Below are 15,506 nucleotides of genomic sequence, written 5' to 3'. Positions count from 1 at the left end.
ATTTTTGATTGGCTTTGATTGGTCTATTCTGGGTTCTCTGTGTATATCTTGGATTTCGGTGTATTTGTACGCTTACGATTTTTTTTCTTTTATGTGCTTTTATCTGACGAGTTTTTTTGCTGATCTCTTTTCTTTCTTTTTCCTAATTTCGTTGCTTTTCGTTTTATGATTGATGTTCAAAGTTCGACGCTCGATGCTGCTTACTTATGCCTTTTTGCTTATTTTTTTTCTGTTCTTTGTCGCTTTTTTGAACTGGTTTCGGTTTCGCAAGTGCTTTTTTCTGTTCGCCCTGTTCGCCTTTTTCACGTTTTGACCTCCCTTCTATCTCTCGTCCCGCCCATCCATCCCATCCTTCCTGCCGATCCTTCTCTCATCGCATCGCATCGTCCAAAGTACGTCTCACCATCCCTCCATCTTTTCATAATCTGACATCCATTTTTCTCAAGTACGTCTCCACACTCACTCGTTCGCTCAGCTCAATGCGTGATAAAGCACGCTTACACACTCCTTCGCATTTGAATCCCCGCTTTAAGCGGCCACTCTCGTTTGCTATGAAATGCGCCCATTGTTTTCGCGCTCACACTCCCTTTTTCTCGATTTCTAAACTCATCGATATCGGTCTCTGCGTTCGCTTTGGATGGTCCAGGATGGGTGACATTCTCCTTCCTCCGAATAGAGCGGATTTCTCCAACATTTACCCTCCCCACCCTCATTTCCAACCCGGCTGCTCGTTCAACAAGCTCATCAAATGATGCTTGATTTATCTATTCACCAGCGCATCTATCCCGTCATTACTCTACTTATGAACCATGAACATGGAGTCATCGCACATTCATTATCTCATTCAGTATCTCTCCTGTACCATCATCACTATTACTACCGCTACTACTACTCCCTTTCGGCCATAAACCTTTTTTCGTGTCCGCTCTTCTTTGTACGATCGCCCCCCATTTCTTTTGTACAACCCCCCTCCTCCCCTCTTTGTACAACCATCCCTTACCCCCCTTCTTTGTACAACGCTCCTCTTCTCTGTACGACTGCCCCCTTCTTCATTTGTACGACTGCCCCAGGTCACCTCAAACACGTCGATCGTGTTTCAATGACTGGGAATCGAATACGGCGCATGTATGTACTTTTGGCCGCGTTTGTACTAATTCGCGTGTCCATGAATCAGAAGAAAGGTTGTGGATCATCCTTAACTTCACGTTTGTGATTGTGATTTCGGTTGGGGTTGTGATTAATCATTTTGGGGGATTTGGGATGAGCTTCAGGGACAGCAAAATAATGGGTCACGTGGCTAACGTGTCTCATGAGAATGACTACCACAAGGTTCGAAGGCAGTCAAGCACTTCACAGCTAAACGTTAAACGCTCTGACGCGGGTTCGTTTACAGTGCTAAACTCCTAAAGCTCGCGCTTCCCCTCATTGAAACCCATGGGTTCACTCGAGAAGCGCTGTCCCTGTCGGTGCTGTCCTTACCGAGTCCGACGCCACTAGCGCACCCCCTGCCAGACGCGAGCGTGACTGCACTGTTTGGCCCAGGAGATGATGCGCGGAGGACGTTGGTGCATGCGTGGCTTGATGATGCGAGGTGTAGAATGAAGGAAGATTCAGACTCAGAGGCGGTTTTGAAGGTGGGAGATGTGTTGAAGGCGCGGTTGAGGAGCAATGAACCGGTGTTGAAGTATCTTCCGGAGGTGCGTCGAGTCTCTATTTGAGGCGTTATACGATGTCTAAGATTTGAATTACTCGTCCTTCACACGCGCGCCCCAGGCATTCGCTCTGCTTGCCACCTCTTCACCTCTACTTCCAGCAGACCCCATCCCAATAATCAAACACGCCGCTCAGGTGTCTAACCAGGCATGTTGGATCGCTCATAGCGATGCACGGGAGGTATGACTCGCTTTTGTTTGCATGTGCGCGTCCGGACTAACTGTAACATGAACCAATTTCACGGTACCACCAACGCATTATCAAACAATCCCATCACCCAGTCATCCTGGTACACTCGCCGAGCATCCATCTCCGCCATCTACCTCGCCGCCGAGCTCCATCAACTCACCTCCCCACGCACAGCATCAGCATTCTTAGATTCGCTCCTCGAAAACGCAGAGCACGCAGAAAAAGCTCTGGATGAGACGACTCTATTTACGAGTTATGTGTGGAAAAGTTGGAGAGGGATCGTGAAGAGTTCTGGGGTGCTGTTGTAGCTGGCTTCTTGAGGCGGTGAGATATCGACGCGCATGTTCCGTTCTTAAGTTATCCGCATCTCAAAAAGCGCAAGTTGATAACGATGTAGATCGACAGATTGACTTTGAAATGCAACGATGTGCCATAAGATTGTAGGCAAGCACACCGCAGGCTATTACACAAGCCACCGCCACCCATCCTAGGGCACCAATGACTCAACTGCATGATGGATTTAGTGTGGTGCGTTTTGCATCGGTTTTCATCAGCACCGTTCGCATCCTTGTGACATTATAGCTTCATGAGTCATGACAAAGGCAGAAGAGAGCGAAGAGGTGCGCAAGAAACGAACAACCAGCTGTCCAGGCGGAGAGAGTGCCGACATTCATCGAGGAGCATTGAAATGCCAAGCTTTTCGATGGTTGCCAATCACACCTAGGCCTGTGTTGGATGAATGATTTGCACAATTTCACTGATGGAACCCCTTAATTCAATCGATGCAAGCGTACAAAGAACACCCCGAGAATGGCATTGAAAACAAGTTCCGGAAATCACGAGCAGCTCTTCGATGTTTTCCGGTGTTTAAACATTCCGCGCGTGTGACTGCTTTGCAGTTACATGACCAATATCTACTTTGATTCAATCGAGGGACCCTTGATCGCATTTCCCTTTCTACATGCGAAAATACTTACTTCCGTTAATCAATACAGGAACTTTCGGGCATAAAGCGCTGCATGGTGGTATATCTAGCACGAGCGCCATCGTCCTACGTCCACCAAGTTCGCCACTCACTCACCCATCCACGAATAGTATGACCCTGGTCTCAGGTGATCCCAGTTGGTGGCCGTTCATTAATGCGAATCGCATTGGCAGCTATTTTGCAGGTTCGTGGAGAGCCAGCTTGATGATGTTTCGATCTAACCTTGGCTACGGTTTCGCAGTTGCCGCCTCTGCTGGGTTGATGTACGATTGGGGTGAGCAACATAGTATATTAAAAACCGCTGATATCCTCATGGTATTTCCAGCGCTAACATTCGTGCAAGAGGTAGGTTGATGCCACTACTGGAGCAGACATCTCGCTGAGAATGGTTTCATAGGTTGAACTCATCTGGGTGAGCAGAGACGTCAGAAGAACGACATGAAAATACAATTAATTCGCTACAGAGGCAACGCTGGTCCCTGATGACCGTTCTGTATCTCAGTGTACGTTGCTTGTGTTGTAAGTGTGGTTGGCAAGTTGTGCTGACTTAAAAGTATTCTAGTTGCGCTATGTCGGAATATTATTTGTCGTGTATGTTTGGACGGTTAATTATTTGGCGTTGTGCTAATAAGCCATCTCACACAATCAGCATCAGCATACTGTGTATGTCTTATCACATTCACTGTGTTTGTTTCATCTGACTAGCAGCATACAGCGACTGTTCCGACAATCTCGGTGACGGATGTAGTGAGTATCTTATACTGATGCCTGCCATTCTTGTCTAATCAACTGTGCTCCCATGTAGGGGTGAGTGCTATTCTTGACTAGCTTGTTAGCTCAATACAACTGCTACAGATGTGGGTTTGTTTCGAGCATGTATCCTTCGAAGTTCATCATTAACTGGATTTGTTAGGTCAGATTATGTACATCACAACCAATTGCATAAGTGTTTCGGTAAATGTGATACTGGGCGGTGAGCTACGCAGCTGCAATACATCACTGATATTGCCTTGACTGATATATCACGCAAGTCATTATGATCGCTCGGTTACATGCTATGTACCAGCGATCCAGAAAGGTGCTGATACTTCTCGTTGTCGTCTTCCTGGCTGTCAACATCACCGATGGAGTGTCACTCGCAATACGAATGGGGCGTATTTCAGGAGGTAAGTGTTTAACTATGGATGATGGACTTACGTGCATGAAGCTCAATGATGAATACTAGAGGAGCTCATTCTCTCTGGCACCTATGAGTGCAATATTCATTTTCATGGAAATACTGTAGTTCTGTATTCTATGACTTGGATACTCAACACTGTATGGGAGGTCCTCGCACTGTGTCTTGCAGTCCGGATTGCTGTAACACACTTCCGTGAACTGCGACGACAATCAGTAGGAGGGATCATCGGGGACTGCTTCACGGTGTTAATGAAAACTCATGTTGTTTACTTTGCGAGGTGAGCTCATAGTGTGAATGTAGTTATCTTTATCCGCTGAAGATTCGCATGTCCAGCTTTCTTGCCGTTTCTTGCTTCGAGACGGGCTATGCGCTTTCAACATTCTCAGTGGTACGCCGATATGTCAGTGATCTCTGCATGTGACCACGATTCATTATTTCTTTAGGACCTATACTCCCTGGGAACTCAGCTTTATCTTGGTTTTGCTCAAATTTTCGTGGTCGTGCAGATGTTTGTGCTGGGACCACGCCTGATCCTTGGTGTTCGAGAATATAACGCCACGCTTGTGGCCGACTCCGATGCAGCAACCGCTATGACTTCAATTGCTTTCCAGGAGCGCGTGGAAGTGTCAACTAGCCGCAGTGTGTAACACAACACATGCCCGGCGCGATTAACGCTCGTCGGATACTCTAATAAGGCGCAGGAGAAAATGATTTTGTTCGGCGTTTCGTCGTGGTACTTATAGTATAAGCTGTTTGGTGTTCCAAAGTATATTTGAAATCTAAGGTACATACGTACACAGACAGGAGAGTCACGCGAATTGGTTCCGCGGGATCAAATGTTTCGTCCTTGCATATGTTAGACATAAGTACGGTTCAGATGTATGACCCTCAGTGCCAAGCCTGAGTTTCAACCGAGGAGGGGGCACATCTTCAACCTGGGTGTAAAATGTAGGTAGAGACAGCTTTTGCTAATGGTAAAATTCCTGGTGTGCGACTAGCAGCATTGAGATGGCGGATGGTTTCAATGTCCAGACGATGAGTTGACTATGTACTACTACATAGTAGTCTGTCCGATTCAGTAGAACTGTGTCACAAAGCGGAGCTTGAAAAGATCTGTTCCCCACCACGCGCGTATGGTCGCTTTCCCTTCACTTTGAAAAAAGATTGAGAAACGCAAGCATTATCATACCGTGATGCTCGTGTCCCTTGATATTTTTGTGGAGGTGATAACTGATTTGAGTCCCTCTAGGACCTCTTCCGAGCCGTATGCGCAGGTTTGATGTATCCTTTCCCCGTCAAATAAGTTTAGGATGCGCTAATGCGAAGAGGGCCCGGGGAGTCAAGCGTCCAGTGAATCACCAGAGATCTTTTCTCCTCTTCGCGTGCCCAAGCTCAACCCAAAGCTTCCCCAATCCTTCCCAGTCAATATTTCTCCCGGTGTGCTCAGTACCAGGTCCGCGATTCATGAAGCGAAAACAACGTGAGTACTTGTCCCTGCATGTCGTGCAGCACTTGCTCTTGGATGTCACCTCGACTTGGCCCATGCACACTTCTCGATATCGACTCCTCCGGCACAGTTCCAGAGTCACCGGTTATTGTGCGAGTATACATCTGGCGGCGCACATAGTACAAGATAACTACAACAGCTCGTCCAACCCTCCAACAAAACTGATCCTGCGTAATGTAAGTAATGTTTGACACTCCGTTATACGCATAATATGTCTGGTAACGTCGGCTCCACTCTGCCAGCAGTTCCAACAGGCAACTATGGTGGCATTCGAGTCGAGACTTGGTAGTAAGTCTTGTATATCTACATCGGCTCCCGTGCAAGGTTCAAACGTTCTTTAGCTTGTAGGGATTCCGGGGTGGGCACACTAGAATGAGCCCATCACCGCCACAATTGTCAGCGCAACCTATCTTCTGTTGTAAAGACCGACTCTGAGGCCCCAAGCGCGCGACTCGCTTCCTATTCACTCAAAGTTGTGACACATGCTGCCGTTGCAGAGACTGGGATATCAAGGGTCCATACCTTTCCTATGCTTAGGCAACCTTGATCGTGCGTCACTCATTGTTGGTTGTGACATGCATTACGCGGTGTCCACGGACCACAGGAACCCGCCAGCGAGTCATTAGTAGCATTCACTTCCGTGGTTCTGGATGATTGTGTCCCGTGAATCGTGCAAGGACACTGATACTAGCTTTCGATTATCTCCGTTTCTCGGTGGTAGATTGTCCGCCCACACAACCACCTTGTTCGGGGGCGATGCGTGCTTGGTTCCCTGACCAACTATCCATCAACCAATCCCCGGGCCACAGTGACTAGTCATCCTGAAACATTTGCCAAGCATCCATCTCTGCCATCTACCTCGCCACCGAGCTCCACCAATACTCACCCATGTGCAGCTTCTGTATTGTTGGATAATCAATTTGATCCTTAAGAATGCGGAAATAGCCTTGTTTGCGGAAGTTGGAGAGTGATCGTGAGGGATTCTGAGGTGTTATTTTAGTTCTTGGGGCCTTGGCACGGAGTTCCAGGGTGATGTCGTGGCTTCGCTTCCACGCCACATCCCCACCCGACAAATTAAACAAATAGCGATACAGATGAACAAGTGAGTCGACTCGAAAATGTAAATGTACCGCGACACAAACACATTCAATTTACTCCTCAGCGCTCAGCAGGCGTATTATTACAAGTATATAATCCCCGCCATCCCAGCAGTATCGAGAACACCGATGCGTAAACTGCATGATGTGTGGCGTGTTTTCTTGCGTTTCGCATTGAGTTTCATCACTGGCAGATTGGCGCCACACTGCCCTTACCCTAATGACCCAAGCAGATAGCGAGGAGGTGCGCATGATGCGACAGATGCTGAGGACGACGAGCAGCAGTGAGGTTAGGCGTCGAGACGTGTGCTTGAAGGGGGTCGTTGGCAGGACGGGTGAGATAGGTGAATTATCTGTTGGCTTTGCCCAGACCTCCGCTATTTTTCACAAGTTGCTGATATCATGAACAGTTCTTACTGCGGTGTTGGAACATTCCACAACGTGTGACTCATGTTTTGCAGTTTCACGACCAACTTTGATTTTTCGCAGGGCCCATGGACTAACTTCTCCTTTGCATGCGAAAATACTTACTTCTGCCAATCAACCGATCAAGGTAAGAACAGACACCGCCTCTATGATGACCATATCGATCATAAAAGTGCTGGAGGGTGGTATACCTGGCACAAACGCCATCGTCATACTACGTCCACACAATTCGCCACTCGCTCACTTCCATCCTCACATAGTATGACTCTAGTCTCAAATGATCCCAGTTGGTGGCCGCTTATCAATGCGAATCTCATTATCAGCTACTTTGCAGGTTCGTAGAGGGCCAGTCCAGATGATGTGTCGATCTAACCATGGCTGCCGTTTCGCAGTTACTGCCTCTACTGGGGTGTTGTATGATTGGGGTGAGCAAGAAAGTACTAAAGAACCGCTGATGTTCTTATGATATTTTCAGCATTGACACTTGGACAAGAAGTAGGTTGATGCCGTTACCGGAGCAGCCGTCTCGCTAAGAATAATTTTATAGGTCGAACTGGTCTGGGTGAGCAGAGTACTATCACGTCAGGTGAACGATATGAAAATACAATTAATTCGTGACAGAGGCAACAATGGTCCCTGATGACTGTCCTGTACCTCAGCGTATGTAGCCTGCATGATAGGTGTGGTTGGCAGGTTATGCTGACTTGAAAGTATCCTAGGTGCGCTATGTTGGAATAATATATGCTGCGTATGTTTGGCCAGCTATTAAGCAATTGTCATTTTTTTTAATTAGTCGTCTTTCATGATCAGCACAATCTTATTGAGTATGTCTTCTTGCATACACTGTTTGTTTATTCTGACCAGTGGCATGCAGTTGATGTTCCGACAATCCCGGTGACAGATGTAGTGAGTATCTGCTCCAATGTCTGCTATTCCCGTCCAGTTAACTGCACTCCTATGTAGGGGTGAGTGAGATCATTGACCAGCTTGTTGTCAATATAATAACTGTCACAGGTGTGAGTATATTTTGAATGTGATCCTCTAACTTGAAGACTGATCGCTAACGGGATTTGTCAGGCCATGTTATATACGTCACACTAGAATGGACCAGTGAGGTCGTGAATGTAATACTGGGCGGTGAGCTACGCAGCCGCAATACCGCAGTGATATTGACTTGACTGAAACACCACACAAGTCATCATGATTGCTCGGTTATATGCCATGTGTCAGCGATCCAGAAAGGTGCTGATGTTTCTCGTTGTCATCTTCCTGGCTGTTACCATCACCAACGAAGTAGTCAGCGCATTATCAACGAGGTATATTTCAGGGGGTAAGCTTCATGATGAGTTACTTACGTGCATCAGGATCATTGATGAATACCAGAGGAGCTCATTCTGTCTGGCACTTATCAGTGCACTATTGTCCTTGAGGGAGATAGCATACTTCTGAGCACCATCACTTGGATACTTGGCATTGTATGGGAGGTCCTCGCATTGTGTCTCGCAGTCTGGATTGCTGTACAACACTTCCGCGAACTGCGACGCCATTTGGCAGGAGGAATTATCGGGGACTGTTTCATAGCGTTAATGCAAACTCACATGATTTACTTTGCGAGGTAAGCTCATAATATGCATGTGGTTCGCTTTTTCCGCTGAAGTTCTGTACATGTTAGCTTTCTTGCTATTTCTTGCCTCAGGCTTGGTTTTTTGTCTCCGACGATCTTAGCGGTATGCCGATCTGTCACTGACCTCTAGATGCAAGCACCATTCATGATTTCTATAGGACCCATATTCCACAGGAACTCAGATTTACACGGGTTTTGTTCAAATTCTCCAGCTCGCGCAGATGTTTGTGCTGGGACCACGCCTGGTCCTTGGCGTTCGAGAATATAAAGCCAAGCTCGTGGCTGACTGTGATGCAGAAATCGGCATGAGTTCAATTGCCTTTCAGGAGCGCGTGCATGTGTCAACTAGCAGCAGTGTATAGCGCGAGAAATGCTCGATGTGATTAACATTCATTAGGTACTTTGCTAGGAGCGGGATTTTTTGTCGTTGAAGTTTCGTCTTGGTACTTATATAAGTTATTCGGTCTTCCAAAGTATATTTATTAGTGTACGACAGTCATGTTATGCATTGTTACACTGTCACAGGGAATATATTCAGAGGCTACGAGCGCGATAAACAACATAAGTTACCCCACATAATGATAGCCAGCCACTGCGTCATTCCTCGTGTTTCCTCCATTCACGATCCAAGCACTATTGGAATCATGTAAATCTTGCAGCAGATTTAATAGTGAAGAACGTAGCGACGTACTCAACACAAAGACGATTCAGTAAAATTAACCTTTGTGAAACACTGTTCCCTTGCATGCAACTCCTGGTGTGACAACAGCATCAGGAAAATCCGAACTGGCGGACAACTGGCGGATGATTTTAATGTCCAGACTATGAGACGGTTATCTGCGAATGGACCATGATCCACTGTGATCCAGCAGGACCAACAAATATGGAACTAGGAAATGACCCGTTCTTCACCACAATTGCTTCCTATTCACTCCGAAAAAAAGATTGAGGAACACAAGCACGATACGACGGACATGCAAAAAGTCCCCAACCGATGCGACAGGACGTCCAGCTCAACCTTCCTTTGTTGTCTTCGGGTAGTCGTTCTTAAGGCATCCGCGCATCGATCTGTTACCAGGTTGTGTGGAAGGAGAATTCCGTGAAGGGGGACGGATAATGTATGGTATTTATAGACATGGAGATGGAAGTCATGATGATGGATAAGAGGCTGAAAGTGTGGCGGTGAGATGGCGTTAAGAGTGGCCTGAGTGGGAACCAGCATCACCACTACGAAGAACTATGTCAAGACAGGAAGGGTTTCAATCAGTCAGGAAATTCGCACATAAAATTTGTAGTCTTGATGTACTTTGACCCTTGTCGTGCTCTGTTTCGGAACACAAATGATTGATTCTGGTATCAAGGAAAGTAGGGATTAGGATGGATTTAATAGGGCAGTAAAAATAAGTCGAGTAAGATCTAGGAAGATGCAAGATGCGGTAAGTTCATAACAAAGAAAGCAAGAATTAAGGCGATAACAGTAAACATCGTAAAAAGATGAAAGGTAACTGATACTATGATGGGCGGCAGGGCGATGTTGGAAGGGAGACCGAAAGTAGCGCATCGTCAATGGTCAAGTTGATCTAGTGGGTCCGAATTCGGGTGGTCATTACTTCTCATGAGCGGGACGCTCAAACGGGGACCACTCACATTCATCGGAAATCAAAGAGATCGACGAAATCCTTATCCTCTGGCACGCTGTCCGTCTCCGACCCTCCACCACGAGCGGCGGCTTTCATGAATGGCTTCGCATTCTCTATGATTTCCAGCATATTTTCCGCGGGTACGCACATGATTGCTTTCAAAAACATCCGACTATCGTACCCCCAGAGCTGTTCGGAGAAGGTCTCATCGTTGCTGATGCTGGCCTCCCATAAATCGCCGTTAGAGGCTGGAACATCGCTCTTTTGTGCGGCGTTTTTCTTGCCTTTTGCGACGGCGGTCCGAGTCCTGATCTCGAAGCTCATCTTTCCAGTTGAAAGGAGGTTGAAAGTGCGTTTAACCTAACGACAATTATTTTAATAAAGTAGTATAATGGTGTTAGCTTACCGCTGCTGCAGAGAGTGCCAGTGCTGTTCGACAGAGCTGTTCCTCGCTTCTGAGTTCGTCGACAGGCACACGCCCTTGAGTGTAGACCAGGTGCGCGGAAAATGTTTCTAGTATGAACGTCGATTGCCACATTCCTGTCCACTCCTAAACTAGAATGTTAGCATGAATCTAGCGCAGTAGCCGCACGAACCTTCTTGTCATTGGAAGAAGCATTTTCAAAAAGAAAACGGTTCCCATAAAGCCAGTGCCTCGCAAACTCAGATTGTCGCTCATAAGCGGCAGTAATTGACTTAGATGCTATGAGGCTCGTGATCATCATGATAGCAGCAGATCCAAATCCACTGCGCCATTCGTCCAACCGCTGCTTGGACTGTATGAATGAGTTATTAGGAATTGACTAGTTGCATTTGCAAGACCTACCACATCATAGACCGGACTACTGATGTAAATAGGGTTGTCCGTCGATGAAAGCTTCCCGTACACAACCTTCCAGGCTTTCATGAGGATCCGGACCAGCATATTATTGTCGATGTACCACGGATCAATGTTCTCTCCACCAGCAGCGTATGCGATAGTCGGAATAAACACACCACGCCAGGTATTGGAATCGAGACAGCCGGGGGGAAGGTGACTGTTCTTCCATACTGGTTTCGAGGTTTCTATCATGGTGTCTGGCCGTTCCTCCTTGCGCACTTCGTCTGTTTTGATGCGCTTGGATGGAGGCATGTCCACAGCAGTCTGAGGAGATAGTAAGCACCGCGCAACACACGAGGTGATATTATCAAACATACTCCTGCGAGTCGTTTATTGCCTGTTGTGTTGAAAACAGTTGGCACTTCAACTCCTTGAGCCCATACTGCTAGTGATAACTTGTCAGTACATGCATCCTTCAAGTCACTGGTAAGTTCATTCGCAAGATTCCAGTAGAAGAGAGTTGGCTCGGTTAACAACAACATTGTAGTTGAAAATCAAGGCACTTACGTAGATGGTGATGTGGGCATTTGTGTTTCCTCGCATCACCGAGCGCGTACCCAATCAATTGAATAACACCGCTTTGCGTTCCCTGTTCACGCTTGTCTTTTGCACAACTGACCTTTGTAATCTCGAATATGTTGATGGTTTAGTGACTGAGATTAGGATACGCCGATATGGTGCATGTATGTACTTTTGGTTGTGTTCGTACTTGTAATTAGTGTGTACATGAATTAGAAGAAAGTGTGGTTTTGAGTCGATTTCACTGTATTTTTCACTTTCTCTACAGCGACAACGCATCCATCTGCGTGAGGTATCACACAACATCATACTCAACGAAATTTTGGGTACGGAGAAGGGCATAAAGGCACTAGCGAAGTTTATTCAAGAATCCAGCGCATTAAAGAAGGTCGCACTGGAACGAGAAGGAGACTGGGAAGAAAGGAGAGGGACAGAAGCCTGAGTAAGGGCAAAGAAGGAAGTGACGAGGGAAGGAGGAGACGAGGAGAGATCAGAAGGAGGAGGAAGGAGAGAAAGTGTATCATATTATACTAAGCCTGGACACCAAACGAGCCCACACGCACACCAAAACTCATCAAACGCGGACCGCTTGGCTATTCGTACTATACCTACATCCCTCACCCTGTTACAACACCCCCCAGCACAGCCCTAACAGGGCACCGCGTCTTAACAGCTCACTTTGTTTGTTGCGGTATATAAATATAGAATTTCTCTCTCTCTCTCACTTTCTCTACATCGTAACCGGTTAAGACCTAGTATGGTCGCGGCACTTGCCGGAGCAGTAGCACAGGCTTTTGAAGTTGCTCCTCCCTCATCCGCTCAGCTTAGCCCTTGATCAAAACGCAACCCTATTATGGCAGCGTGGGTTCTTTGGAAGAATTCAGAAGTGAGCCTAGCTGGGTGGCGAGACAGTTAAATGCGAGAAAAATAAACGAGAAGGGTGTGTCGTTCTCTTGGTTTATTCCAAACATGCAGAACTCTCGGTTGGTACAGAACTCAGCATCCGAAGAGATCATCGGTCAGCTCGGATGTGGTAGCATTCTTCGATGTTCCGGCCAACGTCAAACATGGAAAGAACGACTACCATCTTCATTCATAATCTACATAAGGGACACTACTTCCGGCCAGAGCGACCCATTCTGCTTGCACTATGTAAACGTGACTCGCTCGTGAATGGGACTGGTGCCATCATAGCCTGATGTCTGAAGCAGAAAGCTAGGAGGTGTGTATGACGCGACTAGTCCCAAGGACTTGTAATGGAAGCCGCGTGTTAGATTAAGCGTTGCACCTGATTGTGCGTTGGGAACACGGACAAGAGAGTTGAAATTTGAATTACTTGTTTGTCGTATTTTACCGATTATTGTCCGTTCGACTTTTCTGATAGCTTGCCGACAGAACGTGACTGTCTTAAGAGACCTTGGATGAGACACTGTCGAGGCTCATCCAGAACATGGCCACCAACGTTTTATGAAATGAGCCGGTACTTACAATTTGGAGAACAGAAAGTTGGGCCGTCTTTTCTCACATGCGACTCTCATTCCCGTCTTACCCTAGGGATCGCGTCATATGTTCACCAGATATCAGTTACAATCATGATGCTGCCTGTGACAATTGATGCATTTTCAGTGTGGTGCGGTTTGCATCAGATTCTACACTTATCATTTATGATATCATAGCCCGATCACAGGGGCAATGTTACGGTCACCCTTTTTCCTTGTCACCGTCACACCCTGTCACACATTTCACATCTTCACACCTTCACATGCTCACTCTTCTAATACGTGTACTTCTAGAACATTCTATCGTACGATTCTCTTTCTCTTTTTCTCATTGGCTCATTATTATTGAAGCTCCGCTTCTACTATTCATTCGCCGACTCAATACCTTTATATATACCTCATCTCTACCGCTTGTACTCTTTAACTTGACCTACGCAGACCAGGGCCTGCAATACTACTGCTTTACTCGCACGACTCTAACACTAGGGTGTTAGCTAGAACTTTCGACTACTTTTGATTACTGCTAAGACGTCTGACGACGCTGAGCGTAACAAAAGGTCAAGTTACTTTTCAGACCGCCTGTCCTACGACCTCGGCGACCACCAACGAACCAAGACTAGCATCCGCGGTATCGCACTGCTGTTGCTAACCAACTAGTCAAAACGGCTACTCGTGGGAAACATTACCCCGGCTTTAACTGGGACGAATCACTAGGAACCTGGACCGCTCCAGACGTTGACAACAACTACTTCACTATCCACCAGTGGAGGACATTCAGAAACAAGACCGCGAAGAAAGGAACGCACTGGGACTTTGACACCCAATCTTACGTCGACAACGACTTCCCCGAAACTCCCCTCGTTTCCCCCTCTCCCGCACAACAACCACTTCCCCCTGTCAAAGAACCACTTCCCCCATCACTACAACCTCCCTTAGACGACTCAGACTCCGAACCAGAACCAGACACCGAAGACGACGACGATATGCCCAAACTCATCGGCAACGTTCCCCCTCCCTTTAACGGCGACACCCGTGCCGCAAAGGGATGGCTACTCCAGGTAGAAGCCTACCTCGACATCAACGACTCCGTCTACACGATCGACAAGCAAAAGATCGTCTTTATTCTGTCACTCATGACAAAGGGAGAAGCCGCCAAGTGGGCGGAAGGACAATTCAAGAACGCCAGCGCTTCCAAAGCATATGGTAGTTACGAAAACTTCCTCGAACAATTCAAGAAGACGTTCCACCCGAAGAACGTCGTGGACACAGCGATCCGTCGCATCTCCACCTTGAGGCAAACAGGAAGCGTCCCCGCTTACACTTCCATATTTCGTACCATATTAGCTGACACAGGCATTACCGAAGAAAGTATGAAGATCATGTTCTTTAGGAACGGTCTCAAGAAAGAAATAGTCAACACGATACTTAACTTCGAGAACGTACCCGCTACCATAGATGACTGGCTTGAAAAAGCCCTAGAAGTAGAGTCTCGTCGTAGCCTTACTGCACCTACTAACTACAAGTCCCGCGATCCTTACGCCATGGACATAGATAGGGCAGAAGTAGAGGAAGAGGACGGGGAGAAGCACGCGAGGAAGGCTTACTTAACCCCACAGGAGAGAGAGCGCAGACGCAAAGGAGGCCTCTGCTTCAAATGCGGCAAGAAGGGCCTAATCAAGGACTGCCCCAACCATCCCGCATTCACCCCGCGCGCTCAAACCGCCGCCAAGAAAGCCAGCAGAGACGACGAAGACGACTACAAAGAATTCTTAGAATGGAAGGCGTTTAAAGCACGCCAGGCAAAGAAATCAGAGGAGAAGGATTTTGCCTAGAGGAGACTGGACCGGCATCAGTATCTCCCAGAATCGGACTAGTAGTACAATCGATTGGTGACTCTAAATCTATGCGTTTACCACTGACTTTTGACTCTAGAATTGCCGAAGCCGCAGCTCTAATCGACTGCGGAGCAGAAGGGGAATTCATCGACTGGATGTTCGTACGACGGAACTCCATCCCCACAGAAAAATTGACTACGCCAATAAAAGTCAGAAACGTCGACGGAACTCTCAATAAACAAGGTCAGATCACACACTCTTGTAAATTATCTTTCCGAATCAAAGGAATCCGCATGGAGAGACGATTCCTTGTAACCTCTCTAGGAGGAGAGGACGTCATCCTGGGAATATCCTGGCTAAAGAAAGAAAACCCGCAGATAGACTGGACGAAAGAAGAAGTGACTTTACGCGA

The 15,506-nt window shown here is 47.1% G+C and overlaps 5 protein-coding genes across 5 annotated transcripts; 4 read left to right on the top strand and 1 right to left on the bottom strand.

Moving 5' to 3' along the window:
- The first annotated feature begins 33 nt into the window (after positions 1-33).
- On the top strand, positions 34-1,031 carry EDB91DRAFT_211418 (uncharacterized protein). Its single transcript, XM_041326463.1, has 2 exons — positions 34-392; positions 476-1,031. Exons 1-2 carry the CDS (start codon positions 166-168, stop codon positions 750-752), a joined length of 504 nt encoding a protein of 167 aa, XP_041178819.1. The 5' UTR covers positions 34-165; the 3' UTR covers positions 753-1,031.
- Positions 915-2,444, top strand: EDB91DRAFT_211349 (uncharacterized protein). Its single transcript, XM_041326462.1, has 4 exons — positions 915-1,329; positions 1,394-1,697; positions 1,774-1,893; positions 1,995-2,444. The coding sequence occupies exons 1-4, from the start codon at positions 1,310-1,312 to the stop codon at positions 2,208-2,210; spliced, it is 660 nt and encodes a 219-aa protein (XP_041178818.1). The 5' UTR covers positions 915-1,309; the 3' UTR covers positions 2,211-2,444.
- Positions 2,445-2,998: 554 nt separating this feature from the next.
- On the top strand, positions 2,999-4,910 carry EDB91DRAFT_1346122 (uncharacterized protein; the record flags this gene model as incomplete). The annotated part of the gene is made up of 11 exons (XM_041325877.1): positions 2,999-3,071; positions 3,129-3,161; positions 3,213-3,232; positions 3,285-3,299; positions 3,352-3,390; positions 3,450-3,478; positions 3,537-3,550; positions 3,919-4,053; positions 4,113-4,344; positions 4,401-4,455; positions 4,511-4,910. 11 exons carry the CDS (start codon positions 2,999-3,001, stop codon positions 4,712-4,714), a joined length of 849 nt encoding a protein of 282 aa, XP_041178817.1. The 3' UTR covers positions 4,715-4,910.
- Positions 4,911-7,014: 2,104 nt separating this feature from the next.
- EDB91DRAFT_211254 (uncharacterized protein) lies at positions 7,015-9,263 on the top strand. Its single transcript, XM_041326461.1, has 14 exons — position 7,015; positions 7,082-7,224; positions 7,358-7,431; positions 7,490-7,522; positions 7,573-7,592; positions 7,645-7,659; positions 7,719-7,757; positions 7,891-7,921; positions 7,972-8,007; positions 8,175-8,234; positions 8,293-8,427; positions 8,481-8,712; positions 8,770-8,824; positions 8,880-9,263. Exons 2-14 carry the CDS (start codon positions 7,187-7,189, stop codon positions 9,081-9,083), a joined length of 972 nt encoding a protein of 323 aa, XP_041178816.1. The 5' UTR covers position 7,015; positions 7,082-7,186; the 3' UTR covers positions 9,084-9,263.
- An 887-nt stretch (positions 9,264-10,150) lies between these two features.
- Positions 10,151-11,943, bottom strand: EDB91DRAFT_211185 (uncharacterized protein). The gene is made up of 7 exons (XM_041326460.1): positions 11,749-11,943; positions 11,559-11,664; positions 11,188-11,505; positions 10,958-11,137; positions 10,768-10,911; positions 10,369-10,721; positions 10,151-10,301 (listed from the first exon to the last, which is right to left on the bottom strand). The coding sequence occupies exons 1-6, from the start codon at positions 11,766-11,768 to the stop codon at positions 10,371-10,373; spliced, it is 1,119 nt and encodes a 372-aa protein (XP_041178815.1). The 5' UTR covers positions 11,769-11,943; the 3' UTR covers positions 10,151-10,301; positions 10,369-10,370.
- Between the last annotated feature and the right edge of the window lie 3,563 nt (positions 11,944-15,506).

The sequence above is a fragment of the Suillus paluster genome (assembly GCF_016628075.1).
Source record: "Suillus paluster strain FC165 chromosome Unknown EDB91scaffold_17, whole genome shotgun sequence".
Lineage (NCBI taxonomy): Eukaryota > Fungi > Basidiomycota > Agaricomycetes > Boletales > Suillaceae > Suillus > Suillus paluster.
Note: the sequence above shows the minus strand (reverse complement) of the source record. Positions and strands in the feature narration are given on the sequence as shown.

What these genes read in the sequence shown, in the direction of transcription:
- EDB91DRAFT_211418 (XM_041326463.1), top strand. Translation starts at nt 166, where the DNA reads ATGATTGATGTTCAAAGTTCGACGCTCGATGCTGCTTACTTATGCCTT. An exon ending in ATCGCATCGCATCGTCCAAA is followed by an intron (nt 393 to 475) that starts GTACGTCTCACC and finishes TCGTTCGCTCAG; the next exon opens with CTCAATGCGTGATAAAGCAC.
- EDB91DRAFT_211349 (XM_041326462.1), top strand. Translation starts at nt 1,310, where the DNA reads ATGAGAATGACTACCACAAG. An exon ending in ATGAGAATGACTACCACAAG is followed by an intron (nt 1,330 to 1,393) that starts GTTCGAAGGCAG and finishes GTTCGTTTACAG; the next exon opens with TGCTAAACTCCTAAAGCTCG. An exon ending in CTCATAGCGATGCACGGGAG is followed by an intron (nt 1,894 to 1,994) that starts GTATGACTCGCT and finishes CCCATCACCCAG; the next exon opens with TCATCCTGGTACACTCGCCG.
- EDB91DRAFT_211254 (XM_041326461.1), top strand. Translation starts at nt 7,187, where the DNA reads ATGCGAAAATACTTACTTCTGCCAATCAACCGATCAAG. An exon ending in CATTATCAGCTACTTTGCAG is followed by an intron (nt 7,432 to 7,489) that starts GTTCGTAGAGGG and finishes GCCGTTTCGCAG; the next exon opens with TTACTGCCTCTACTGGGGTG. An exon ending in AACGAGGTATATTTCAGGGG is followed by an intron (nt 8,428 to 8,480) that starts GTAAGCTTCATG and finishes GATGAATACCAG; the next exon opens with AGGAGCTCATTCTGTCTGGC.
- EDB91DRAFT_211185 (XM_041326460.1), bottom strand. Translation starts at nt 11,768, where the DNA reads ATGCCCACATCACCATCTAC. An exon ending in ATGCCCACATCACCATCTAC is followed by an intron (nt 11,665 to 11,748) that starts GTAAGTGCCTTG and finishes TGAACTTACCAG; the next exon opens with TGACTTGAAGGATGCATGTA. An exon ending in GCAATAAACGACTCGCAGGA is followed by an intron (nt 11,506 to 11,558) that starts GTATGTTTGATA and finishes CTATCTCCTCAG; the next exon opens with ACTGCTGTGGACATGCCTCC.